The 26,331-nt window shown below is 51.7% G+C and overlaps 9 protein-coding genes across 9 annotated transcripts; 4 read left to right on the forward strand and 5 right to left on the reverse strand.

Moving 5' to 3' along the window:
* Positions 1-209: 209 nt before the first annotated feature.
* N7539_009522 (uncharacterized protein) lies at positions 210-992 on the forward strand (the record flags this gene model as incomplete). Its single annotated transcript, XM_056939117.1, has 2 exons — positions 210-320; positions 420-992. The coding sequence occupies 2 exons, from the start codon at positions 210-212 to the stop codon at positions 990-992; spliced, it is 684 nt and encodes a 227-aa protein (XP_056785612.1).
* A 782-nt stretch (positions 993-1,774) lies between these two features.
* On the reverse strand, positions 1,775-4,474 carry N7539_009523 (cell differentiation and development protein Fsr1; the record flags this gene model as incomplete). Its single annotated transcript, XM_056939118.1, has 4 exons — positions 1,775-2,034; positions 2,097-3,971; positions 4,045-4,323; positions 4,393-4,474. 4 exons carry the CDS (start codon positions 4,472-4,474, stop codon positions 1,775-1,777), a joined length of 2,496 nt encoding a protein of 831 aa, XP_056785613.1.
* A 2,318-nt stretch (positions 4,475-6,792) lies between these two features.
* Positions 6,793-7,900, reverse strand: rad14 (DNA repair protein RAD14; the record flags this gene model as incomplete). Its single annotated transcript, XM_056939119.1, has 2 exons — positions 6,793-7,208; positions 7,291-7,900. The coding sequence occupies 2 exons, from the start codon at positions 7,898-7,900 to the stop codon at positions 6,793-6,795; spliced, it is 1,026 nt and encodes a 341-aa protein (XP_056785614.1).
* A 400-nt stretch (positions 7,901-8,300) lies between these two features.
* On the reverse strand, positions 8,301-9,379 carry N7539_009525 (uncharacterized protein; the record flags this gene model as incomplete). Its single annotated transcript, XM_056939120.1, has 2 exons — positions 8,301-8,734; positions 8,815-9,379. 2 exons carry the CDS (start codon positions 9,377-9,379, stop codon positions 8,301-8,303), a joined length of 999 nt encoding a protein of 332 aa, XP_056785615.1.
* A 786-nt stretch (positions 9,380-10,165) lies between these two features.
* N7539_009526 (uncharacterized protein) lies at positions 10,166-11,179 on the forward strand (the record flags this gene model as incomplete). The annotated part of the gene is made up of 1 exon (XM_056939121.1): positions 10,166-11,179. The coding sequence occupies one exon, from the start codon at positions 10,166-10,168 to the stop codon at positions 11,177-11,179; it is 1,014 nt and encodes a 337-aa protein (XP_056785616.1).
* Positions 11,180-12,887: 1,708 nt separating this feature from the next.
* Positions 12,888-15,794, forward strand: N7539_009527 (uncharacterized protein; the record flags this gene model as incomplete). The annotated part of the gene is made up of 5 exons (XM_056939122.1): positions 12,888-12,967; positions 13,019-13,563; positions 13,632-14,540; positions 14,612-15,010; positions 15,076-15,794. The coding sequence occupies 5 exons, from the start codon at positions 12,888-12,890 to the stop codon at positions 15,792-15,794; spliced, it is 2,652 nt and encodes an 883-aa protein (XP_056785617.1).
* A 303-nt stretch (positions 15,795-16,097) lies between these two features.
* N7539_009528 (putative extracellular endoglucanase) lies at positions 16,098-18,603 on the reverse strand (the record flags this gene model as incomplete). The annotated part of the gene is made up of 8 exons (XM_056939123.1): positions 16,098-16,259; positions 16,366-17,170; positions 17,228-17,249; positions 17,317-17,667; positions 17,729-17,860; positions 17,942-18,298; positions 18,369-18,437; positions 18,528-18,603. 8 exons carry the CDS (start codon positions 18,601-18,603, stop codon positions 16,098-16,100), a joined length of 1,974 nt encoding a protein of 657 aa, XP_056785618.1.
* A 1,818-nt stretch (positions 18,604-20,421) lies between these two features.
* On the reverse strand, positions 20,422-22,947 carry N7539_009529 (MINDY family deubiquitinase; the record flags this gene model as incomplete). The annotated part of the gene is made up of 3 exons (XM_056939124.1): positions 20,422-21,528; positions 21,606-22,486; positions 22,551-22,947. 3 exons carry the CDS (start codon positions 22,945-22,947, stop codon positions 20,422-20,424), a joined length of 2,385 nt encoding a protein of 794 aa, XP_056785619.1.
* A 1,271-nt stretch (positions 22,948-24,218) lies between these two features.
* trm6 (tRNA 1-methyladenosine methyltransferase subunit GCD10) lies at positions 24,219-25,965 on the forward strand (the record flags this gene model as incomplete). The annotated part of the gene is made up of 2 exons (XM_056939125.1): positions 24,219-24,304; positions 24,375-25,965. 2 exons carry the CDS (start codon positions 24,219-24,221, stop codon positions 25,963-25,965), a joined length of 1,677 nt encoding a protein of 558 aa, XP_056785620.1.
* Between the last annotated feature and the right edge of the window lie 366 nt (positions 25,966-26,331).

The following is a 26,331-nucleotide window of genomic DNA, read 5'->3' on the forward strand; positions in this document are numbered from 1 at the left end:
AGCGCATGTCGCATAGACATGGGCCGTTGAATGCCCCAGTTCTCAGGCCACAAGAAGAGCATGCCGCTCCACGTGGGGCATTCACCAAGCTACACGGTCCCTTTGCTCTATTGAGGACGCCAATTCCAACAAGTGTACGCTGATTACCCCGGGCGAGAAGGCAGAGCATACATTATATAATTGAACGACTGAGTTCCCAATAAACAACCATGTCGGAGCTCGCATTCGCCAAATCTTTCCTCGCCTCGCTGGACTCACGACCCATCAAGCTGCGAGCTGATCATGTCTTCGACCCGGAACAAGTTGGGTTGAGAGTTCCAGTATGTTTCCCAAGAATGTCGCACTTTCATGATACGGAAGCCGTCCGATGATCACAAGTCACAATCACTAATCGTCTTCCACTCGTCACTGACTGACAGTATACTCTGCCTCGCTTTCAACCCCCGCATCCAGAGATGCCCAAGAAGACACAACAAGCCCAGGCACCTGGATCGTCGAAATCCGCCTCCATTAAAGTCAAATCAGCCCGCAACCCAACGCTCGATTTCTCCATTCCCAATGCGCCGATCTCAACGACGACCATCCAAGACCTCAAAGACGCGGTTCGCCAACGGGTGAGCGATGCGCACGGGAATCCAGTGGCGCTGGACAAAATCAAGATCTTATACCGTCGCAAGCCAGTGCCAGGATCGGGGAAGACAGTCGCAGAGGTCTTGGCCGACGAGCCTGACACTCTTGCTGGTGGTAAAGAGGTGGAATTTGGCACGATGATCATCGGTGGTGCGAAGACTCTTGATGCCGTCGAACCATCATCAGAAGTTGTCGCGGAACAAGATATACCGAAGCCGGCTGTCGGCCCTAGTGGCGTGGAGATACTGAAGACCGATGAGTTCTGGGACGACCTACGAGGCTTCCTGGAACAGCGCTTGAAAGACTCCGATGAAGCAAAACACTTGGCAGTCCTCTTCAAAGGCGCATGGCGTTCTGAATGATCCGTCATCTTCATTCAGGTATCAGCGCCGTCACATACAAGCTTAAGTATGTCAGATGTAGAACAATACCACACTTAGCCATCTTCGTGATAGCATTGGGTCTAATTTTTAACGTTGGGTCTACTAGTCTCTTGGGGGTTCACGTCGATCCAAGAGTATACAGCTTTGGATGGAGGAAATCGTTGGATGGAATGGAGCTTTGGACAAATAAACGGGCTCGTTCACGGCTCTTTATTCCGTTGCAGCTTCACTGTTCCCAAAGCTAATCCCAAAGCCAAAATTCGAGGTCGAAGAGCGTATCAATAGCAAATGGGGGTATGAGAGAATCGTAGCACAGGTCGAACGGAAGTAGGAATGCAGCAAGAAGCTGAGATGGGCACAAGATCAAATGGCCTTTTCAGAGCAACCCACTCAACATGCCTCGTCAATCAAGAAAAATGAGTCAAGCCGAGCAAAAGCTGCATTGGTTTCACAGATGCAAACGTAGGTGCTAGGTAGCAGGTAGTAGCCACAGAATTCCCAGAGTTGGATAAGCACAAAAGTTAGAAGTCGCAAATCACATGAAGAAGGCACGCAGACGATTGCTGACGTTCAGCAGCTGATTGAACACCGTTGCAAATGCATGGAAAAGGTTCGACACGACAAAATGCCAGGTTAGGCAAAAGGCATATTACGCCGCAAGTGATTTGAAACATACGCAACAGAGAAGAGCAAATCATCACAGACACGAAAGAAGGAAACAGATCATTCGTACAAAATGGCATCTCATCGTGTGGTTCCCTTTACCGAGAGAAGACCTTGACCACGCCGTCACCACCCCCACTGACCACCCAACGACCATCGCGACTCCAAACGACTGCACATACACCCTCACCTCGCATCAGCCGGTGACTTGTGAGCTCCTGGGTGCAACTGCGTTTCTCAAGATTCCAGAACCGCAGGCTTGCATCGTGCCCTGCCGAGACTAGTTCACGGCCATCGGGAGATAATGAAAGCGAGGCAATAGCAGCGGGGTGCGCCAACATTGTGTAGGTACATTGTCCTGGAATCACTGTTAGTAAAGCATGATAGGCAGAAGGTTTGAGTCGAATGGCGGGGACGCACCGCTGTTGGCATCGAAAAAGCGAATGTATCGGTCTTCGTAGCCACTGATGATAACTCCTTCGACGTTGCTAGAGCCTGTAGCACCGTGAACAACCTCCTCTTCGGCCATCGCGCGGTTTGGTTCCAAGCTAGCGGATCCATCAAAACCAACAGTCGTGGCAACCACAGAGTTGACGCCAGTTGAGGGGGTTCCGTCATATGTTTCGAGGCTGGCCATGCCGACAATTTCTTCACCCGTCCGGGTATCGTAAACGAGAATGGAGGCATCTGCATAAGAGACGACGAAATTTACACCTGCCAAGGACAGAGGACTGATGCAGGTGGGAGAAGGAGACTCGTTCCGGTAGATGTGGTGTACAAGAGTGTAATGGAAAGGGGTCGTAGTAGCAACGCTTGGTTGCGGAGATGACGGGAAATTAGACCCTGAAGAGATCGAGTTGGCCCGACGGCTTCCGCCCTGACGACGTGACCCAGCCTGAGGATTGGAGGCCAACGGAGGGGCACTAACCGCCCAGATGAGTATGCGGCCGTCAGCAGCACCAGAGGCTAGCAGAATTCGGTCAGCGCCACCATAGTGGGAGCTAGATTCCCCAAAGACAGAGCCGGCTGTTCCTGGAAGTACACAAAGTCCCCAGACAGCATCGGTGTGGCCGTCGAGGGTTGCCTTAGGGTCGACCCGGCCTCGCTCCCAGACCCGTACGCTGGCGTCCTGGCCACCGGAGAAAACCCAACCATCGCCAAAGGCGCGACCCCCGTTGGAGATGTTTTGGGAAGGAGAGCATGCTGCTAGCGAGGTGACTGCGCCCACATGACCTCGGTGAGTGAAATAGCTGGTAATATCCAGGTCATTGCTGGAGCTTGGGCCATGAGCACCGAACGTCCCGTATGTTGCCGGAATGATCCAGCGTTTTATAGTGCCATCATCACTGCATGTGCAGATCTCTGGCTCTGACGGGCTACCGCCACCTGTGAATATTACGGATCGAATGACGTCCAGGTGGCCACGTAACGCAAAGCGGACCTTGAAACTGGAATCTTGTTGAGCTGCTTTTACGGCAAACTCCTTTATCTCAGTTCCCTCTTCGCTCTTTCGTCGGGAGCCTGAACTCTTGCGTCGATGTGAGAGGGACCCGCTTTTGGCTGGGGATTTGCTCGACACGAAGTTGGCGTTGGGGAACGCATCAGTATCTGGTCGATGAGGGGGAATTGCCTCGCTCGTCTGCGCTGCCTCTGCTGGCTCGTCGAAGTTCCAACCATCAATGTCCTCACTATGTTCTTGTGCTGGTTGCGAAGATTGCGAGGGGTCTCGAACAGTGATTGTAGGGCCAGGCAAGTCGTCCGTCGCCTCTGGAGTGCCTGCGGCTTGGCGATCACGGATCATTCCCTGCTCGGAGGATGTTGTTCGGCCATCAATTGCCGTGATAGGAGTTTGAGACTGCTGACGATACTGCGAGTGCTGATTTTGCTGCTGATGCTGCTGCTCGGCAGACATGGGCTGGGTGTTGTACATAGTTGGAGCTTGGGACAGCGGTGCACTTTCGGAGTATTGACTGCTGTTATGTTGATTGCTTGCCAGTAGAGCATCCCGCGACATCATATGGCCCACCTTTTGTCTTTGTTGTTGCTGAAATGCCTCTTCAAGGTTCTGTTGAGAAAGCTGCTGATTCGCAAATAGATGGCCAGAGAGATCGTGGTCGTTAAGGTCGGGAACTGGATGAGAGGTTGGAATGACATGGTACGCGATTTCTTGGGCACATTTTGACAAGTAGGTTCGTGACTTGTCACGGTCGTCCTCGTGCAAGCTTGCTTGCGATTCTGGGTGTCCAGCATCCCCTTCATCGGTGCCTGTATCCGCCTTGGAGATAGAACGTTGTTCTACGAGGACCTCGTCAGCTCCATCCATTACCATCCGGGAAATAAAGATTTCTGATACTGTGGAACCACTTACCTTTGAGGAAGCTTACACTGTCCCTGGCAATATCCCTCGGATCCTGGACCTCTTTGATCGACTCATTATTAGAGAGCATTTTCACCTTCTCTCGCTCCTTTTTCAGCGCTGCTTCCATGAGCCGCACATGTTTGCCCAAGGTCTCCTGCATACGTTTGCTGGTTCGAATTTCTCCTTCCAGGCGTCCGATACGGGACTTCATCTCCGCTCGTTCAATCTCCCAGGCATTGCGGTCGCGTTCGTGACGGTGCCATTCAGTCTGCAGGAAGCGCATAACTCCTGTATGTCACACATTAGCGTTAGGAGTCTTTAGCATATAATGTCGCAGACTCTGGCATCCATCCATACCTTGTAACGTGTACTCTGTCCCTTGTGGATGGCCACTATTCGACTCCCCCATAGCCCCAGCCATTCCACCTCCGCCGGACATGGCTGATGATGATTGCCAAGCCATGTAATATGACTTGCGATATGTGACTCGCGCACCAGGATTTGAGGAGAAGTCGAGAATGCGGCGAAATGTTATGCGGCGGTATTGCGGATGCGTAACTGTGCAATAGGCCGAGTACAACGGCCAGGTGCAGCTCGTTCTCCTGACTCCGCAATTTCCGCGGTGATCTGAGTGCGATCAAGCTCCCCAAGGGAGCTGGAGGAGCAGGTAGGACAGACCTAACACCAGATACAGTTGCACGACGCGATTGATTTACCGGTTAGAGCGATCAACTGAGACTCTCGTCGGTGAGATTGCTTGTTTAGCTTTCGGGGGCTTGCGCTCAATTGTTATGGCCGTGGCATCTTTTGGGGGGGGGGGGGGGACGCTTCGTATGGAACTGACCGCCTACTAGTTCAGGGAGGCTTCAGAGAGCTCAGTAGGACAGTAGGACTAGGCATGAATGCACAAAACGTACTTGGGTGAGCTCGGAAGTATCTGCGAAGAACTTCAAGAACTCATTAATGTCCCGTATAGTGATCAGATATTGTACAAATGAAGGACCTTCATTTCCAATTGCAGTTTGGTCACAGCTGGCCTCTAGAATGCGAAACTCGCCAGTTCTTTCTCAAACGGAGATAGAGAACCCCCATCAGGAGCGTTCCGGGCGGTCAAAAAAGAAAGCTTCCAGTGAAGCTGGGGCAAGACCAAGACCCCAGATAGGCCTAGACCTTTCGACTCAATCCGCCCTCGGAGTATAGGTCCAGTGGTTCACACTCACAGCAGTTATCACTCAAACTTTCTTCAGGTTCGCACCATCAGGATAGGGAGGCCCCGGTGTGTGCTAGAAGGGAACGAGCCCTCGCAAATGCCCTTGCACGGTAAGCGCAGACTTGGAATAATGACAAAGCCGAACACGTTGAGTCTTAAAGGACATGGTACTGCATCAGGAACGGTAACACGCTACCCATCTGGTCGATTATGAACCATAACATGACCGTTCTCCCTTCAATACCTGTATAGATGGACCAACTATGTTCCATCCTAGCGTTGCTGTCCACGAAACAAGATTCTATGCTTGAGAATTCATGGTAACTACCTAGCACCTGGAGTGCCTGGGTAATAATAGATCGGCGGTCGCAAACTCCACCAGATTATCAGCACCCACCCGTCGCTGTCCTGACATATCTCATCGGTGAAACAGTGCTCTCTTCGACACCACTGGGTTTCTGTACATAAATCGACCTCAGCCTTGGAGCTCGACAGGACCCTTCCATCGATTTTGATGAAGGGTGAACCAAGTTCAAGTGAAGTTTTCACCACATACCTGCACATCGATCGATCGAGGTATGTAAATACTCAATATGACGGACAGTCAATAAGTACCTAGGCTAATTAAGGTTGGTCCCTACAGAAGCTTCGACATCCACCACGTAAGGTTCTGTCGATGAAATTGATTCCCGTCTATCCATCAGCTATACGCTATAGAGCATAGAGTAGGTCAGGTAATGCGTTAAGATTATCTCCATAGCGCTACTGTGGAGCATGGACAGCTTCCAACAAGCCTATGTGAGCACCAATCAATCTGGAATCCGGAATGCAAATAGTCTTCTAGATAGGCAGCTACCAGGGCAGTCCTGAAGACCCAAGCCATCAAAGAAAGTCATCAAACCTTCAACAGTTCCACACATGACTCAGTGATGCCGAGGTACCAATTCACTACTAAGGTACCAGTAGAACGCCATGCGGCTCTGGACTTATTACTATCTTACTACCTGAACAAAGTACCCCCTACGTGGGGCACAATAGGAGTAAGTCCGAGTCGGGCTACGCGTTACCTAGGTAGTGGTATGGTGCGGATACCGATTGCATTTCCTACACATTGATTCTCAGTGTCGAATTCGCAGTCCAATAGATCATCGGTATGGCTTGGTAGGCACTGCGACTGTCGGAAACGGCCAAACTGTCCAGTCAAAGCTAGGTACTTAGCCAATAATAGACAAAGGAGTAAAGCAATCTTGTTCTCAGCTGGAGTCGGATGCGCGATTGGTTTGACACGTGGACAACCATGAACTCTGCACTGGCTTTCTCATACATTACGCTCGTAGCACTATTGTTTGAAAAGGCTCACTCAAACAAATGGCCGATAAAAATGCATATGTTTCGGGACTTCTAACCTTGCAGTGGAAGAGTGCCACCATGATCAACAATAATAAATGTAGAAATAAGAAAGTGCATTCGCTTCATTCCCTTCGGATTGCCTCGAGGTCACGTCATGAATAAAGATCTGTTTTGGCAAATCTTCTCGAGAAGGAGGTTCAAAATTCCAATTCCTCAACCTCCATACCGCAGTCAACACAGGTTTTGACACCGATCCCAGTTTCCGGATTATCAACTGTTCGACCCCATTGATGGACATGCTTGCGATTGGTGCTGAGATCGTCACCAAAGTCACCTCCAGCAGCGCCTTGCCGACTACGCCGGTAAGCCTCCACCCGAGTGCGCTTCTTGAGGTCCTGCAGCTTTGTTTTGAATTTCGCTTCTCGTCGCCGTTTCTTGTCGGTTTCTCGACGTTCAAACTCCGCATCCAAGGCCTCTGCAGAGCCCCATTTCTTGGCAGAAAACGCATATTCCTCCACCTGGTATCGAAGATACAACATCATGCTGTTCCAGGTCGACTTGTGTGGGTTCGGCTTTTCTAAATGCGGGAGAAGTTCCTCGTCGCGAAGCTCGGCTAGGAGGAATAGAAAGTCAGCAAGGTGCGTGTAGAAGTGATCGCTAGCACGACGGCTGCGCAGCAATGACTCGAAACTTACGGTCAGTGAGGAGATAGTCCTCGCGTGCCTCCGTTTTCGTAAGCAGGCTATATTTATCAGGATACTTCTCCTTGCAGGCATTGCAAACCTGACAACGAAGTTGTTCATCCCATTTCCAGTCAATCTCGAGGCTACCACATTCCCGACAGACCTTTTGCTTGCTCCTGTCATCCAGTACACTAAGGCCTGGCTCAAATGGCCCCTCTCGATTTCGCCGCAAATTTTGTAGTAATTGATGGCGCTCCCACTCTTTCTGTGTCATATTGGCAGGCCTTTGTGCCTCTTTATCGTCGGCCACATGCAGTGCCTTGTTGAACGGATCGTCTTCTTGAGTCAAGAATCCACCTTTCGTATCGGTCATCTTGCTGAAGTCATAATCGACATATTTGGTAAAGTTGCGCGCGGGCTTGATATCGTCAAGTGAGCGACCCGACGCGGATGCGCCAGTTCGGGCATCTCGAACATTCGCGAGTCCTGGCTGACTGGCCATCGACGCATGGGAGCGCTTCGTCCCTTGAGTGAGCCGAGACATTGGCGAATTTGCTGATCCAAGACGAGCGTCTGCAGCCAGCTCTGCCTCACGCTGCTCGCGAAGAGCCTTTGCCTTCATACGATTCTCTTCCTGAGGGAGACTTGATCAGTGAGTGTCATGGATACCGTAGCGGGACGACCGAGCTGAGACCAGGAGTTTGACCGGACATACAATCCTTCGCTTCTGTTCTGGGGTCAGTGGCCCACGAGGGAGCTGTCCTGGTTTAAGGGGATGCTCCCTTGGGGGAGTTGAAGGACGTCCATCAGGCATTTTGAGGGTATGTTGCAGCTGAGTCAACTTCGCAAGGATAGTACTGTTGCCAAATGAGCTAGACAATAATGCCAAAGGTGCTGGGGGCGTATTGTCCCTATCGTCACGTGATTGAGCTTATCACTTAATCAGAGTCCACGTCATTGGGCCGATTGCATCGCGATCGGCGATCAGCGCCAGCTTCCCGTCCACCGTGATTGCTGATCGCTCAACTGGTTGAGGATCCTGCATCATCGTCCCGTTCCTGGCCATAGAGTACCTCACAAACACCGCCGACAGGTATATCCATGACCGCGTCCGTGCCTTCACTCCAAATTTCTCGCCAGTTGACCTTCCGGTTCTGAGGACCCATAATTTGGTATGAGGTCGCCCCAGGCTTCATTTTGGTAGAGCCTCCGGGCCGACGCCTCGCTTTCCCATCAATGACCGCAACATTGGCCACCTCATCGACGATGTTCTCGATGCTGTGCATGGGTAGAGTCAGGTAGCCGGTGTTGTAGGAGGCAAGTGCGACATAGATATAGACTAAGCACATCACAAGCCAGGATGGAATGGCCAAGGACCACCACCGGTTAGGGTAGTAGTAAATGCCAAGCTGATGGAGGAAGGGAGAAGGCAGGTAGGACCACAGCAGGTATATTACTGACAAATGATAGCGAAGTCAGGACTCGTCGCAAGAAACAATTGATTGAGACTTTGTGTAGTAGTGATTGGATACATACAAAACGCGAGCGAGGACGCCAAATACAGCACAAAGCCGTAGTATTCATACGTTGGCACCTTTGGGCTCGCACGAGGGACCGTAGTCGCGCGCCGCGCGGACTTGGCCACCGCTGCCTCTGTGTCGTTCGGCGTCTCTACATCAGAGCTATCAGGGGTACTCGGACGAGAAGTGGTCGTCGAGAATGGCGGTCGCAGCAGGGATGTCAGAGAAGGGGACGGTGGCAGAGGAGTCGGCGGTCGGTTATAGAACGGGGGCGCAAAGGCATTAGGACCATGAAGCGAGCCCGTTGACTGCCTGAACGGATGGTGCATTCCGAACTTGTCAACTGAATCGTCCGAGTCTGATTCCGACAGCGACTGTGGTTCGAGTGAATAGTGCGACTGAAAGTCCGCATCGTCTTCCACTTCAATCTCTTCACATCCTGGCGAAGCTAGACTCTCATCTTCGGCGAAGCTCTCCTGAGGCTCCTCTGGCGAGGTCAATTCGTCCAGGAGTGGTGGAAATGGCTGTTTCGCTTCCCGAGATGCGTCAAACCCCGTGGATCTTGCCATCGGCTTATCCATCATGTAACGGACTCCGCTCACAACGAGTGGAAATGCTTCAGTGACACGCGAGTGCTTGTCAATTGACTCCTATGACACTCTTGTTGACAACTTCAAGACACTCCAGTGCTACACTGACTTCCTTTTCTGCCGCCTCCTGATTACACCGCCTGAAATGCGCTCCGCGTTCGGCTTTAAGCGGGGATACATACTCCAACGGGTTTGTGACGATGAGATGTCATGATGCTTATCTCGGGATTGAACACGCTGCAATAGAGATATGCCACTGGACATGGTTCCACAATCGATTTTACGCCGTGTTGTATACTGTGACACATCAAAACGGAGTGAGAGTTGCTCGAGTTGACGACTAGTATGTTCGGTTCCTGCTTGATCAACGCTCCGTCTAATCACAGCTCTGACGGCAATTTTGCGCAGAATCGCGTGTAAATCAACGTCAAAAATCAACATTTCAAATCAAAGGGAGCGCATTAATCCAATTTCGACCGAGGTTCACTTCACAGTGACATCTTAGGCTTTCAGGCAGCTCAGTCAGCAATTATGGAGCTCGGGTTGAAAGCTTTGAGGGAGGGTGAAAATTGGAGTCGTGAGGGGTAATGGTGGAGTAAGATGCCAATCGAGTCCAAAGCGAACAAGAAGACAAGCGGTTTCCGCCTCGATCAACCATCACGACATCGTGTAGTAGTGTGAAAATTCGACTCTTCTCAAGCGCACCACACTTCATCCAACACCCAGAAGATCACCATCGCACCGACATTCCCGTGACACGTGTCTAAGTCTCTCATCATGCCGTCTGCATACGATGGAACAGGGGTTCAGCACTACGACCTGGAGAACTTCCGGTACCAGAATGGAGACTCCGCCCCTACGGTGCGGGTCGCATATCGCGAGTTCAACCCAACAGCACGAAAAGTGGCCCTTATTCCGACTTGTTTCAGAGGCAGAATCAACGAAACCCTCAACTTCACTGCGGGGGCATTAAGGGACTATCGCGTGATCGTGGTAGCTCTTCTCGGCAATGGTGAATCCTCTAGTCCGTCCAACACGGAGAATTTCCCTTCGAGTCTCGATTACCGAGACTGTGTTCGAGCTCAGTATAGATTGTTGCAGGAAAAGCTCGAGATTGTGTCCATTGATGTGATTGTCGGGTTCTCTATGGGGGGCCAGTGCGCTTATTACTGGACTGCAATGTATCCGGACGTGGTCCGAGCTGCTGTCATCATCTGCTCTTCGGCAAAGACCAGTCTGCACAACTACCAGTTCCTCGAAGGGCCGAAAGCAGCATTGACCTCTTCGGTGGACTACAATGACGCAGCCCTGCGGTCGCAAGCGGGCGGCTCTTTGCGCGGCCTGCATGCTTTCGCTCGTGCCTACTCTGCGTGGTTGACCAGCGCCGAGTGGTTCGAACAGCGCCTTTTTGAGAAGCTCGGCCACCGATCCCTGGAGGACTGGAGTCAGGCTGGCGATCAAGGCTACGAAGACTGGCACCCCGACAATCTTCTCGTGATGCTGGGGATGTGGCAACGGGCTGACCTGGGGGCCGTCGTAGGATTCGATGGCACGAAGGTACCGATCGACGAGGCGCTCCAGACACTGACGCCACGCATTCTGCTTATGCCGTGCCAGACTGATCAATATTTTACCCCCGAGTTCAGTCAGAAAGAGGCATCGCACCTCAAGAATGGGCAGCTCGCAATCATTCCGTCCATTTGGGGCCATGTTGCTGGTGGTGGTGGGAATCCCGAAGATACTGAATGGATGGATCAGACTATCGCTCGCTTCCTCAGTACCGGGAATTGAGGGTTTTCCTTCCTCCCCTATCTTTCAGTATCGAGTCACGTTTTGAATAGTTGCCAGAGGAAGAGTGCCTCACTGGATGGAGAGACGTCAGTGGCAGTTATTTTTGCAGAATGAAGCACCACGCTCCGTATACTGTTTACGCTTTTTGTGCTTTTTTCTTCGTCTCTACTAGAGGTGATTTGAATAGATTAGCCCTGAAGGCAGTGCACTTACGATCTTGACTATGGTTGTTTCTTCGGTACCGTTGAAGCATGTCGGGTATTGTTCACATCTAGATGGGTTTCTGGAAGCTCACAGATCATTGCCGTGACACGGGCTACCTTGAGACCAAGGTAACTTTGCACTTGCAGCTCACGGATTTGATGTCTCCCCCACCTAGCCAAATCAACGCAGACATCAAGCAATGCTAAGCATACGCCACCGGTTGACATCTCATCTTCGTACAAGCCAATGAGTGGCTCCTCCTCACGAGTGGCTCTTGTTCATGATCTTGTATTGTCTTGTGCGTGACTGTTAGTTCGAAGGCAACAAGAGCTACTCTGTACCTTTCCAAATGCCGAGTGTAACTTGTGTCTTGGTACAATTCACCGCCACCTGTTGGAATGGATTGGCCATTGTTGCCTGAATGATCACAAACGAAACCCTCCGAGCGTCAAACGTAAGGGTCTTGAGCTCGCCCACATAGATACTCCAATCTTGATCACACCTTTGAACGCCGGTATTTGAAAAGTCACGGTCTTTACGGAAAAGGGAAGAGGACTTCTCAGCCCTACTCTCAAGGTTAACCCTTGCAGTGGGTGTGAACAAGGTACTGCATCATTCAAACCTCTAGATTGCGGGATCTGTCATTCGATACCAGGTGATGTACGACTTGCAGAGGTTCACGCTACGCGAACCGGTTCAGAGTTTCAGATGAACAGGCCAGGATTACCACTTGAGTACTTGTACAGCTGAACGACTCAACTCGACTTGCACTGCTCCACTCGGCTGCAGATCGCCCAACATCGCAATGGCTGAAGGAAGGCAGGAAGAACACAAAGGACCGACTTCGCTGTGCGCGTCCTTCCACGAGCCCTGACGTGGAGCTGAGATCTACAAGTTCCTCTCACAGGAGGATTGGATACCGAAGAGCATCACATTTGCTGTTGCAAAGCACCAAGACGACATCGCATCTGCCTTGTCCTCGGGCTGATCCACTTCATACAGTCCGGATGCTCAGACTTGGCTGGTCATAGCGGATGAGCCCCTTGCATTGAGCCGGACACATGCCCATGCTGCCAGAACGAGCACTGACTCTACTGTGCAGATCTCGACTATGGCTGCGGGGAACTATCCAAAGCATGGTGCTGAACCACCTGCGTGCCCGTGTTGAAGCCTTGGCGGCGGAGTTGACACGTCCGAAGAGTTAAATTGAAGAGAAACTGCAGGAAAAAGCAAACACATGAGAGGAATGAACCCTGCCGAGTACGCATGATGGTTTGGACGATTCCTTTTCTTGAGCTCTTTGCATTTTCTGGGAAGTGACTATCCAATGACCAGATCGTGGTTCATCTGAAGGCTGGCAGGGTGAATCCTGTCGCTTTCTCTTTCAAGCAAGCGATATGAAGATCGCGATCCTAGTGCTTCGGCACCAATCATCGTTGTCTGCCATTGATTTCACTCAACAATGACATTCAAACTTTGTTGCTGGCTTGCCAATCTTCTTAAAATGGCCCCTGAACCGACCAACACCCACTCAGGGAACTTTGGTGTATCACCAACCTTGTCCGGTGAGGAGCCATGTCCTTCGTATGTGAGCGTCGCCGACCCCATGCAGTCTAGTGTCTACTAATGCAGCAGTCTGGTCTCGAGTAAGCAGAATCCTAACAATGACCCAAACGTCGGGTCCTCTCGAGGCAATGCGTCTTCTGCCTCGAGTGAAATTGCGAATGGGCTCACTGGAGAGGGAGGATCATCGGGGTCGGCCTTGATGATGACTTTGCTACCCGCGTTAATCTATGCAGCCTTTTGGTTTGGCTTGTTCCTCATCTTTCGTCGAACGCAGCGACGATGGTATGCTCCCCGGTCACATTTGCCGGATATCCATGAGCACCAAAGAAGTCCTGAATTGCCATCGGGCTGGGTAAATTGGTTCGGTGCTTTCCTGAAGATAGAGGATAATCATGTCCTGCACCGATCCTCGCTGGATGGGTACCTGTTTCTACGATTCCTTCGCGTCCTGTGCGGGATCTGCGCATTTGGTTGCCTCATCACCTGGCCCATCTTGCTGCCCATTCATGCGACGGGGGGCAATGGTAACACACAGTTGGATCTGTTGAGTTTCAGCAACGTCGCAAACCCTACTCGATACTTTGCCAATGCCCTTGTCGCAGTGATCTTTTTCAGTAGGTTGTCATTTACCATTCTCCGGGGGAGTGGCTTTCGAGGCCGGCGGGTCCTAACCAAATCACAGCGTTTGTATTTTATGTGATCACACGTGAAAGCCTCTACTATGCGAATCTGCGCCAAGCGTACTTGAATTCGCCGGCTTACGCCTCGCGCATTTCTTCTCGAACTGTGCTGTTCATGTCGGTCCCTGATGCATACAAGGACGAGCGACGATTACGGCAGGTCTTTGGTGATACCATTACTTCCATCTGGGTGACGTCCGACTGTGCTCGTCTCGAAAAGGTAGTCAAGGAGCGAGACAAACTCGCGTTCAAATTGGAGGCCGCCGAGACCAAGTTCATTCGACAGGCCAACAAAGCGCGTCAGCGGGCGTTCAGATCCGGGGAGAACTTGCCAGTCGCAGAGTCAGACTGCGAGCCGGGTGAACCAATCTGGCCACCGACCTTGAAGCGTCCAACACACCGTCGAAGGCTATTCTTTGGCGAGAAGGTTGACTCTATCCACTGGTATCGCGAGCGTCTTGTCGAGGTCATAAAAGAGGTCGAAGTTTTGCAAGTAAAGCATCAACGGGGCGAGGCCAAAAAGCTCTCTGCCATGTTTGTCGAATTCGGATCGCAGTCCGAGGCCCAAATTGCTTTACAGACCCTTTCACATCACCAACCATTTCATATGACGCCACGATTCATCGGAGTCGCACCAGATGACGTGGTTTGGTCGGCGTTGAACCTCAGCTGGCGACAACGAATCATACGTAAATTTGCAGTTCAAGGGATCCTCGCGGCAATGGTCATCTTTTGGTCTTTTCCCGCTGCGATCGTCGGCACCATTTCGAATATCACTTATTTGTCCAAAATACTCCCGTTTCTCAAGTTTATTCTTAAACTTCCCGACGTCCTGAAAGGGGCGATCGAGGGTCTCCTGCCTTCAGCCGCACTGGTGGCCTTGATGTCTTTAGTACCTATAATTTGTCGAAGTAAGTTCCCAGTGAATGTGGAGCTGCAGAGAGAAGAAATAAGTCACACGGTCTGACGAGTCGATTAACAGTCTGTGCCCGGCGTGCTGGTGTTCCCTCACGAGCACGAGTGGAACTATTCACTCAAAGTGCGCACTTTGTCTTCCAAGTTGTGCAAGTCTTTCTGGTCACAACCTTGACGTCGGCCGCATCTGCCGCTACAGCTCAAATTATCAAGAATCCACTGTCGGCCAAAGATCTCCTTGCTGAGAATCTGCCCAAAGCCACCAATTTCTACATTTCTTACTTCTTGTTGCAAGGCTTGAGCATGAGCTCGATGGCATTGGTACAAGTTGTGAGCGCACTCCTGTTTAAATTTGTCACCACGTTCTCGGCGTATTCTCCACGTCGGTTATTTCAACGCTGGGCGGAGCTGGGGACGTTAAGCTGGGGTAATGTGTTTCCGGTGTTTACGAACATGGGGGTGATTGGTAAGAGAATCATGTCCAGGACAACTCACGGAAGATTGCCTCCTGACTGACTGAGATAATCATAGCATTAACGTACTCGTGCATATCACCCTTGATTCTCGGCTTTGCATTCGTCGGTCTCTACCTCGTCTATCAGGCGTACCGATATAACTTCCTCTTTGTCTATGACATCAAAATCGACACCAAGGGTCTCGTGTACCCTCGTGCGCTCCAACACCTATTGACTGGTATATATCTCGCAGAAGTCTGCATGATCGGACTCTTCGCCATCAAAGCGGCCATCGGACCCGTCATCATAATGGTCCTGTACACCATCGCCACGATTCTCGCCCATGTATCCCTCAACGAAGCACTCGCGCCACTCAACACTTTCTTGCCCCGATCCCTCGACGCCGAAGAAGAGCTCCTCCAAGAGAAAGAAGATGCCGTGGCAGACGTAAACGACCAAAGACGGTCCCGTATCGCTGCGAGTGTATCCTGGTTTTTCCCCGATTTCCACCGCGACTACGCGGCCATTCGGCGGAAGATCCGCAGAAACGTAGCTTCGGTGGAGTATACCGAGGAAGAGCTGCGGACGGCGTACTTTGAGCCATGCGTTGCTTCTCCTGCACCGATATTGTGGATTCCGCGCGATAAATGGGGATTCAGTCGAAACGAGGTCATGGAGACAGATCCGACGATCACAATTACAGATGAAGGTGCTCGTTTGAATGCGAAGAACAAGATTGTGTGGGACAAGTATGACCCGACGCTTCCTGTGAGGGAACTCAAAAAGCTTTTCTAGCGCGCCGCAGATGGATGTTTTCTAGTGAGCTCGGGTCAAATCTAATGAATTACGAACTTGATGCCAGTCACTAGTCTCGTTCTCACTTCCTAAGAAACTTAGCTGTCGGGTCATAGTGTGATCACGGGGAGAAATAAGTCTTGGTACATGGTGGACTATCAGATCGCCTCGTTTGAGGGCACCAGAATGGCAAAGTGCTAAGATGATGTCCGTGGCTTGGACTGGAAAAAAAAGACGATAGATTGCACGATAATGGAGTCAAATACGCGAAGTAGATTGGAACAATTCCAAGATAAATCTCCCTCACACGGTCAAGGTGAAATTAGCAGTGTTGACACCATTGGCCACCCGCGGGTAGAACTCGAATGTGAACACTGTCGAGCTCCCTGCTGAAATCACAGAGCTGATCGTCGACGCAGTCAGAATCACGCTGGAATCGTCCCAGTTGAATTGGCCGTTGTAGGTCTGTTGGCAGAAAGTTGTTGTGTCAGTATTCCATCAAGATCTATGACAAGATATTTTGAGGGACGAAGTGGGGCATAGAGATCAAAGGAAGAAACGTTGGACTCACCATTCGGGCTTGTTGAAGTGGACCAAGATACTGTGTCCAGCTGTCGACCAAGTACGTGCCGGTCTTGGTCAGTGCCTTGACTGTCGCCAAGCGAGGAAGACCACCCCAAGTGACGGGGATGTGCAAGTCTGAGCCGGACACGGAAGAGGCAGCCGCAGAGGTCGAGCCCAGGGTTGGCGGTTTCCATTGGACCAGCTGCACCAGGGGAGTGGAAGCGCCTCCTGAGAAATTCAATGTGAGGCTCGCAATCACGCCAGGCGCGGTGGTCGCGGTCACATGTTTGGAAAGATATGAAGCAGAGAAGACAATGTTTGACCCTGAAACAGAGTAGTCGGTGCCAGAGGTCAAGGTGGCACCTGTGGAGTCACTGATCGAAGTCAAGGTGTTTCCGTTAAAGATGAATGGTAGGCTCTGGGCCGTAACTGGAGTGCCATATTGATGATAGATAAAGGCAGACGAAAATTGCGACGTCGCCGATGCATCGACCGTGCTATCGGCCAAGGCGTTGCCGGTAGAGGCCGTGGACTTGTTGATGATGGAGATTGAGTTGGGGTCACGGAACTTGCCGGTGCTGCGGTCAAGTTGGTCCAGTCCGTTGTCCCAGAGCACCAAAGCAAAGTCGAGGCTACGAGCTGTGCGAACAAAGTGGTCGGTCCATTTCCAGCGAGCTGCAGCCTCGGTGTTGGTTGGGGAAGCGTCAAACTCGCCAACGACAATTGGAACGTCAGTGAAGTTGTTACGCATCAAAGTCAAATCAGAGGTGATAGCGGCCTTGTCGGCATCGGAGCCCCAGATCGTCTTGCCCCTGTGAACGATATCAGTAGTGGAATCACCAATTTCATGTGTCCCAAAAAGAACTCACCATGCACTGAAGATGAAGTCGTCTGAAGAACATTCAGTTAGCCAGAACTCTCACTCATGACCCGGTGGACCTCGTTGGACTTTACTCACAGGGACTGTAGTAGTGGAATTGAATGGCCCAAGGGTTCGAGAATCCCGTGGGCGCAACAAACCACTCTGAAGTCTTCACACTGTCCTCACCACCTCCAACTAGAGTAACGACTCTCTGAGGGTTGAAGCCACCAGCATCGTTGATGGCCTGCAGGAAAATCTTGTTGAGTTTGTTGATTTCCGCGGCATCAGCAGCGGTGTTGCAAGGGGGTTCGTTGATAGGCTCGAAAGAGACGAGACTGGACTTGCAGGCCAGCTTAGATCCGGCCTGATACCACAGTCGATAGAACTTCTCCTCAATCATGGTCAAATTGGCACCGGCGGCGGTCACGTCAGCCCAGCTAGACGCATCTAGACAGGCATCAGAATTGGAAGGAAGCGTTACAAAGTTAGCTTGCGATGTCTTTCTTACCATGGTGAACATTGACAATGACATACATGCCCCGAGACGTGACCATGTCAACTACGGTGGACACTCGCTCCAACCACGCCGGATCAACGGTCCAGTCTGGCGAGCTTCCAGTGAAATGGTCGGTGTAGGTGACTGCACAAATAAGTTAGTATACAGCAGTCTTGGAGAAATAGATTGTCCATATCATCCATGTTGAAGGAAATGATCACTCACCTGGGATGCGGACACTCTTGAAACCGGCCTTCTGAACATAGTCGAAGGTGGAAGCCACAACGGGGGGGTTATTCCAAGAACCTTCATTTGGAATGGCATCGAGAGTGTTGCCCAAATTCCAGCCGGGGTGCAAGTTCTTCACGTAGTCCTTGGCCGAGATGGCACTGAACGATCCGGTGCACGTCGCACCACCAGAAGCAGCCGAGGTCTTGGTCGCTGTTTGAGTTGCAGTGGTTGTCTTGAGCGTAGTAGATGTGCCTGGAGCCTTGGTGGTGGTAGTAGTGACCGCTGATGTCTGCGCCGTAGTGGTTGTTGAAGAGGTGGCTGTTGCGGTTCCTGGGAGACATTGGTAATACCCTGTGGAATTGTATCAGAACAGACAGCACTATCAGGGATCAACCCGACTTTTTGTCTGATATTCCCTTACAAGGATTCTGCGAGGTACAAGCGAAGCCTGAAACACACGATGTGCTTCCGGTGTATCCCTGGCCACCACCTGTGCAACGACAACAACTGTCAGTTTACCTATTCCTTTTGCAAGAACTGATACACATCACCACGACGACTTCCAATCAGAGTTACTCACACTGTCCCCAACCTCCTACCTGCGCTTTGGCGGAGCCAAGCAGTGCCGCGAGGGCTATCAATCCTGAACTATACATGACAGGACAAGTGTTGTTGCAATGTTCTTACCCAACAGACTCACTACAACGAAGAACGAGAAAGGGGGGAATCTCATGCCCGGTGATGCTGACATACTTATACATGGTCTCGGAGCTCTCTCGCCCACCCCCAGTTGGGCCAGTGCGACTAAATCTCCGCAGACACGGTCAATTTGCGTGGTAGTATTAGCCCATGAAGCTAAGAATGAGAATGATCCAGGAGGCTGGAGCTTTGCCCGCTTCTATCAGGGCAAGCTGCATCCATGGCAGGACCGAAATGACAGGAAGACTCCAGAGTGGATCAGCCCCCATTGCCAAACTGGGGACCAAGGCCGGGCATGCATTGTAAGATTAGGCGCTTTAAGTTCTCGAATTGACAGGGAGTGGATCGCCCGGAGCCCGTTCATAATCGGTGGAGAGAGAGGAACGGAAGCTTTCGAAGCGTGAAGAAACGGATCTAATTAGGAAATTGGCCGATCGACATCACTTGTGGGAGTACAACCACGTACCCTTGTAGTTTACAGCACGTGCATGAAGCGAACCAGCAGACCACTAAACCCTACTGGAAAAATGGCAACGCGACAATACCGTGGGAATTGTTTATCATCATTGTCTACCCTAGTAGTAAGACGATGTAGCGTGATTATCGACGTCTCCTAAAGCTCACCGACCTGGAGAGTACACGAGAGTTGGTCTGTTCCTTACCCAGCGAAGCAATTACCTACAGATATCTGAGAAGCTGAATTGCATCTAAGGTGAAGTAAAACCTAGGATTGCACGTTGAAATTGACCAAACACCCAACATGAAACAACCCTGGAGGAGCCAAATTACTCCTCCAATGACTGATCGTTCTCCACCGGACTGCTCTCCCCTGTCAATTTAACGGAACTCCATATTTGGAACCTTTGTTGGAAGACGAGAGCCCCGGCATATCCAGGATCTCCAGACTTGGATGGGAAAAATAAGGGTAGTTCAATCACGCGAAACCTCTAAACCATGACAAAATGGGCCATTTCTCTATGCCGCTTTTGCGACGATTGGTCGCATTGCGATAGAATTAGGCACTATGCTGGTGGAGCATGTGTGTCCTTGCGCTTCCAGTGCCTGCCTGTAGCCTGATCACTAGCAGCACATTGGCATCACGAAATCGGTTGAAGAATTCCAGGAACATACACGCTAGTCCCATTGCAGATGTGGTCCGGGTGGGAGGCTTTTGTCACTTCGAGCATTGGAGTAGGTACCTGGGATCTACAACCCAGATTGCATTTGTAGACAGCTAGCAGTCAGACGAGTGATAGGAATTTTTGGTACCATTGTAGGAGGAGGTACTATGTACTACATATAGTACCTATGTAGTTACTGAGTAGTGAGTACATATTGACTACTGTCAGTCACAAGATTCCCTTCCCCGCTTCCCCACAGTCCACGCGAGCCTGATGAAGAAAGACGGAGCATACCCGTCGATGCGGAGGCGGTCCGTGTTGATTTCTGCAACGCCCGTGGAGAATACAGCAAAATAAGGGACACCAAAGGGCTAGTGGCAAGAAAAAAAAGCTCTCCATCCTTCAGCAATAGGGAAAAAAAGAAGACCCGGCTAGATGTCAGCCATCACATGGAAGGCCAACGGGACAAACCCTGGAAGTCTAGAGATACAGGCGCATTTCGTGACTTCGTGAAATTCATTTGAGTTTTGTTGGTTGTGGGTTGGCACCGGCAAATGGATATCTCGGTCGTTCAAGAAAGGCATAAGAGAAAGCAGGCTAGGTCCATCATGTAGATCATACGATATGCTTGAACCTTTGGTCATCAGTGTCGCATCACATCACGATGCAGTCTTTGTTCCGAGGTCGGTCATTGCTATATCGATCTGCGGGTCCAGCAGAATGTGAGTATCGATGGCGGGGGTCTTGCAAGCCGGGCATGGACGGGTTCACTCGAACATGATCAGGAGTTGGCCCTGTGGACGCAGGGGGCGTGAACGAGGCGTTACTCGGCGTGCGCTCATAAGGAGGGGGCGGAGCGTGCGGATCGTCGGCGTTGGATCGGCCCTGTGGGGGCCGCAGTCCAACGCCGCTGCTGGAGGTTCGCGCTGGTGGATCATCCATGTGCACAGCAGGCCCATTGAAACGGACAGGAACCGAGTGACGATGAGCGCGGGTATGCTGGGTCGTGCTTGTTGTCTCTCTAGCGGGTTCCTCCTCGACACGTTCTCGCCGCTCTTCTTCCTGGAACTGGAGGGAGAGGGCATAGGCATAGTCCGCATCACTCTGTTCCTGATGCGATGATGGTTGCTGAAGAGTCTCGGCGCTTGATGGTGCACTGGAATGTTCCGTTACGCTCGGTCGTGGTGGGATAGCAGGGCGGTCAGGACTCTCCGGATCAGCTCTGCTCGACGATTCCTGACTGACGACGCGGAAGTCACCTGAAAGCAGTTGGGAGTTGAAGCCAGTTACATCAACAAGCGATTCCCACACCACTTCTGCATGGTTCGCATAGCCGGCATCGGTCACCAGATTGTAAAGTTGCTGGGATTCTGGGTGCTTGTATAACGTCGAGAAATGATCGTTGCGGAAGAGGATGCAAACCGATCCAGCGGCCAGTTGCGTAGACAACTGCGTCAAGCCAAATGGGCTGAGCTGGGTGACATTCTCAATTTCCACAAACTTTTGAATGGTCTCAATATCAGCCATGGTTCCTTCTTCATCCGCATTTAGGAGATCTCCACGCATGATCCGATCTTCCAGCTCTTGCTGGCGAAATGGCAGGAGTTGAATGTCCTCATGATATGGAGCTAGTCGATTCATGGCGGCGTGTTCAGGGCTCGACCACGATGCCAGCCAACCGTGAATAAGAGGAATGCCAAATGTACTATAAGATTGCAGGTCGTTTGTTGACTGGAATGTCCCCAAGGAAGTTTTTGTTTCCTAGGCCGCTGTTAATTAGTCTCACCACACCTGGAGGTTCTTCCTCTCGCCCCTTTTTATACATGAATGTGACTTACCAATGTGAGTCGAGGATTGACATTCATACCAGTGTGCAACATGGTCAAAAACTGGGCAAGAGCGTCAATGTCAGGAAATTCGTCATCAGGACCTAGGGACGTCGTGAGCTGATCGAAGAGGGCCTCGATCAAGAGTCCCAGCGATATCTGTTCCCGACTTTTCAGAGCTCGCACAATGGGTGGCGCTGAGCCAGTGGATGCTTGCAACACAAGTGCGTTAATGAGCGCGAGGAGGGGGCAAGGCCCGTTCTCATTCTGCATCAAAATAGGTGACTGGATTAATTGCCCTTTTCCATTGGTCCAATTGATCTGTCGGATCGTGTACGTCTCGGCCCGCTGCTGCTTTTGCCTGGCTTCTTCTGCCGGAGAAAGCGTCCTGCTGGGAAGAGGCGGTCCCCGTCCTTGCGAGATGTGTCTCGGCGGCAAGTCAGGCCTGAAATCTGTCGAGTCGCTCAAATATGCTTCTTGGCTCGCAGCGAAGGAGTGTGCCCCTGAGTGAGCGCCGGCTCCTAATCCTGACCGAGTACCCGGAAAGTCAAGGTCGATCAATTGCTGTGACGGGGCGCTAAGGCCAATATCCAAGTCCGTTCTGCCTCCCTCACTTGGTGGCTGTACCCATCCACCGTCGTCGGCACCCAAAGACTGTGGATAAACGGATTGGGAATTCTGCGTCACATGGCTCGTTTGGTCGCGAACGTCATACGCAGCTGGGGCTTGATAGGAAGACTCTGGGCCCCAGGGAGAGGCATCTTGAGGCGGATCCACCACAACCGGACGAGGGGGCTCGACGTGAGCGGACTGCTGATTTGCCCATGGATCCCCAGGTTGCTCAGAGTTGTCCGCGAGTGAGAGACGCGCAGTCATGGGAATGAACCCATCCGCTAAGAACATCAGCTACGGCCAGGGATGCGTCAATCAGTTATCATGCATGCGATTTGGTCATACCTCGATGCAAATAGTCATCACTCGTTGATGTTTGAGTAATTTGTTCATCCCACGGACTTGATTCTTTCCAGTCCTGGTTCTGTTCATGGGGCCGCGACTTTAAAAACGGATTCTTCGACTGAAGGTGTTTGGAGGAGTCTGCATCAGGATAATGAGGAACGGGAGGAGCAGAATTCACTGGCTGATCCCAGCTTTCGTCCACTGCTGAGTGGTGACCCGCTTGCAAAGCTGGCGGAATCGGTTGATGGCCACTTGCGGAGTCTCCAGTCTCGATCGCGCCTGTAGCTGTTGGTCTGTAGTCGTAGCTCGTCCGATCCTCTACGTTTTCAGCCCATGGGTTTTGCGAACTACCGCCCGCCGTGCTTGCCGGCGGTCCTCGTGTTTCGTCAGGCGACATCGGGTCCAGCGAAAAGGAAGTTCAGGACACAAGATTGCTAAATGACTCCCGTCGCGACAGGGCTCGATGCTGTGACGGGGACGTTGTCGAGGCCCACTTGTGTTGAACTGGGTGATTTCTCCGACGAGACCTTCGAGCGAATGGGTGATGCTATACGAAGATGAGGTTTCTCAGAGGACTGTGAGCCCTGACCGTTAGTCTGGAGACAGGTGGAAAGCGAATCACTATTGAAACTGGGGACATACAGTGAAAAGTAGAATGTGCTCTCAATTTGACGCTCGCAGGAGCTCGAGCGGTGCGAATGCTGGTGGCCGAGGACATGAACCAGACGATTTGAAGTAGATGAGCAAGCATGTGCCTTGTCAAGAAAATGAGGGACGCCTTGGATGCACTATTGACCGAGGAAACGGCTGAAGCTTCGAGTGGCCAGAATTAGCTCAGCCCAGTTGACGATGATCGAACCGCCTCCGCTTGGGGTCGCCCGGGCGTTCCCCCATGGATGACGATATCAGGGCGGGCCCGCAGCATAGGCACCCACATTTGTTCCACTCGAGAGTCCCGATGATCACCTCCACAACCCGCTCTGACTTGGACTATGGTAAGTCGGTAAATAGACGCCTGGAAATAGAACACGGTATTGATTGTACTGTCCAGCGTCCATTAGGTAGTGTACTCACTAGTACTACTACTAACTCTTAACTACCCGTGGAAAACTGGCATGTATTGAAACTCCATCATGCCGCGCAGCCGCAGTGGTTCCCAACCGGTCGCATGGGGCAAGCTGTGGCTTATCTCCGATGGCGGTGCAACCTGGGGGCGGCACATAGTAGCACAGCCGCAGCCACGCTTCTACAGCAGCTCATTAGACACTAGGATCATCACGGATGACTTGAGATTGCCACTTGTGTCCAAGAGAGAGTTCTAGTCGTGGGAGCCTACTATATACTTCATGTGCTCTGAGTTTGAATAGTGATCGCTGATGATTAGGTAAGTACTCATACTGAATAGTGAATAGTGAATAGTGAATAGTGAATAGTGAATAGTGAATAGTGATACTAATGCCGTTTGCCAACCATCTGCGTGATGGATGTACTCCTCGGACTAATGATTCTCCGACAGACCCTCGGCTTCCTGCATGATACAGATCCTGATTGGCCCGACATCTCAAAGGCAAAAAAAAGTTGCCCGCGTCGATCTGGATGAGCTTGCACGTTTGCGACTCGCGGGGAAAGTCGAGGTGATCAACGACTGCAAGGATCGCGGCTGTCAACATGCATTCCTCTATTCGCCCAAATCAACATGTGGTCCTTCAGCTGCCCTCAGATCAGACTCGTATCGTCAAATTGGTCCCAGATACGTACGTCAAAAAGTCCTCCGGAGGCTTCCAATGCGCGATGGAGATTATCAGACTAATTTGGGGGGTAAAGTGTCGTTCATTTAGGGAAATATGGAAGCTTCGCCGCCAACCAGATTCTCGGTCGTCCATTCTTTCTGACATTTGAGATCCTCGACGCCCCCCAGAATGACGGCTATCAGCTGCGCATTGTTCCCGCGGAGGAGCTCCACGCGGAAAACCTCATCGAAGAGGCCGACGCAGACGGCGAGGGCGAAGAGGGAGAGTCAGGATCTGCTACGCCCATACCCATGCGCACAAATCGCAATATCACCGACGATGCGTCAACGCAGAAATTGACCACCCAAGAGATCGAGGAGTTGAAAAAGAAGACTAGCGGCGCGGGCAAGGAGATCGTCGCACGACTGCTGGAATCTCATACCCTCTTGGATAAAAAAACTGCCTTTTCGCTTGCCAAGTACACATTGCGGAAGCGAAAGAAGTACATCCGCAGATTTACAGTCTTGCCCTTGGACGTTGGCTTCCTCACCAACTTTCTGCTCGAGCAACGGGACGCTCAACGGACGATGGAACTCCGCGATGAGCACGTGGGCCTGCTTGGCTGTTTGGGCAACGTGCATCACGGCGGCCAGTCAGACCTCAGTGCGATTTCGTCGGTGCGGCCTGATGGCCGGTATTTTGTGGTCGACGAAACCGGCGGGCTCGTGGTCGCGGCCATGGCTGAGCGCATGGGCATCTTATACCCGGAGGAGGATGACGAGGATGCGGAACCTGTTGAGAGCTCTGGTACGGCACACGGAGAGGTAGAATCCTCAGATAAAAAGTCGACCACATCCATGCCTCGGCATAAGCGTCCTCGCCCCATGTCCGCGCAAGGGAACACTATCACGGTGATTCACTCCTACTCGCAACCGAACCTGTCCTTACTGAAGTACTTTGGCTACGACATCAACACCCCTGACGAATCTCACCCGCTGCATACTCACCTCAAGACCGTGTCATGGTTGCAACTCGTGGACCCCGCAACAGATCCCATTCTGTCGAGCGAGCCCCCAGCCCTGTCCAGTGAGGAGCTTGCAGCACTGAAAGCTAGCAAGCGTACGGCTTACTTCTTCAAGCGAAATCGCTGGGAGAAGTTCCGCGCTGTCACAGATGAGGCTCGTGCCGGAGGATTTGACGGTCTGGTTGTGGCTACCCTTTTAGAACCCGCAGGCATCCTCAAGCATACGATACCCCTTCTGTCCGGCTCTGCGGCGGTGGCCGTCTACTCCCCTTTCATTGAACCGCTCACTGAACTCATGGATCTCTACTCAACTGCCCGGCGCACCGCTTTCATCAACAAAAAACGGGAACTGGAGAATTCCAGGTCGTCAGAAGAAGAGACCTTGGACATCAGTCCCCTCCTCGAGGAGTTCACCCTTGACCCCACACAACTTTTGCCTCCCACCCTTCACACCACCCGTGTACGTGCTTGGCAAGTCCTGCCTGGCCGAACACATCCGCTCATGACGGGTAGGGGAGGGTCGGAAGGATATCTCTTCCACGGCGTGCATGTCATTCCTACCTCGGCGAATATTCAAGCCGCAGGCACCTTCCGAAAGAAGCGCAAGGTGGAAGAAACATCCACCCCAGCAAGTGATCGGGATGTGGAAATGGCGTCGTAACATGTTTGAATAAAAGTTCGAGGTCACGATTCCATTATGCCGAACAATCAATGAATACGTCCCTCGGAATAGTGTCAGTAGACTCACTAGTACTGTACTATTCAATCTGCGTCTTGAGCCTTGGCGCGTAGCTTTAGCGTGGGAAATCACGGTAATCTAAACCCACTCTCGAGGAGCAACCTTGAAGGCAAAGCATTTCCCTGCTAGTCACCTCTTGACTTGACCGTAGCTTCAATCTCTGCCTCTTGATAGGATGGAAATCAATTAGTCTTGTAGCTAGGTTGGACTTCCAATTGTGCTGCCATCCAGTTCGGTACCACGGGTCTTGCGCGATTCGATTGACGAATCAAAATTCATTGATTGATG

The sequence above is a fragment of the Penicillium diatomitis genome (assembly GCF_028827545.1).
Source record: "Penicillium diatomitis strain IBT 30728 chromosome Unknown utg000018l_segment0_segment0, whole genome shotgun sequence".
Lineage (NCBI taxonomy): Eukaryota > Fungi > Ascomycota > Eurotiomycetes > Eurotiales > Aspergillaceae > Penicillium > Penicillium diatomitis.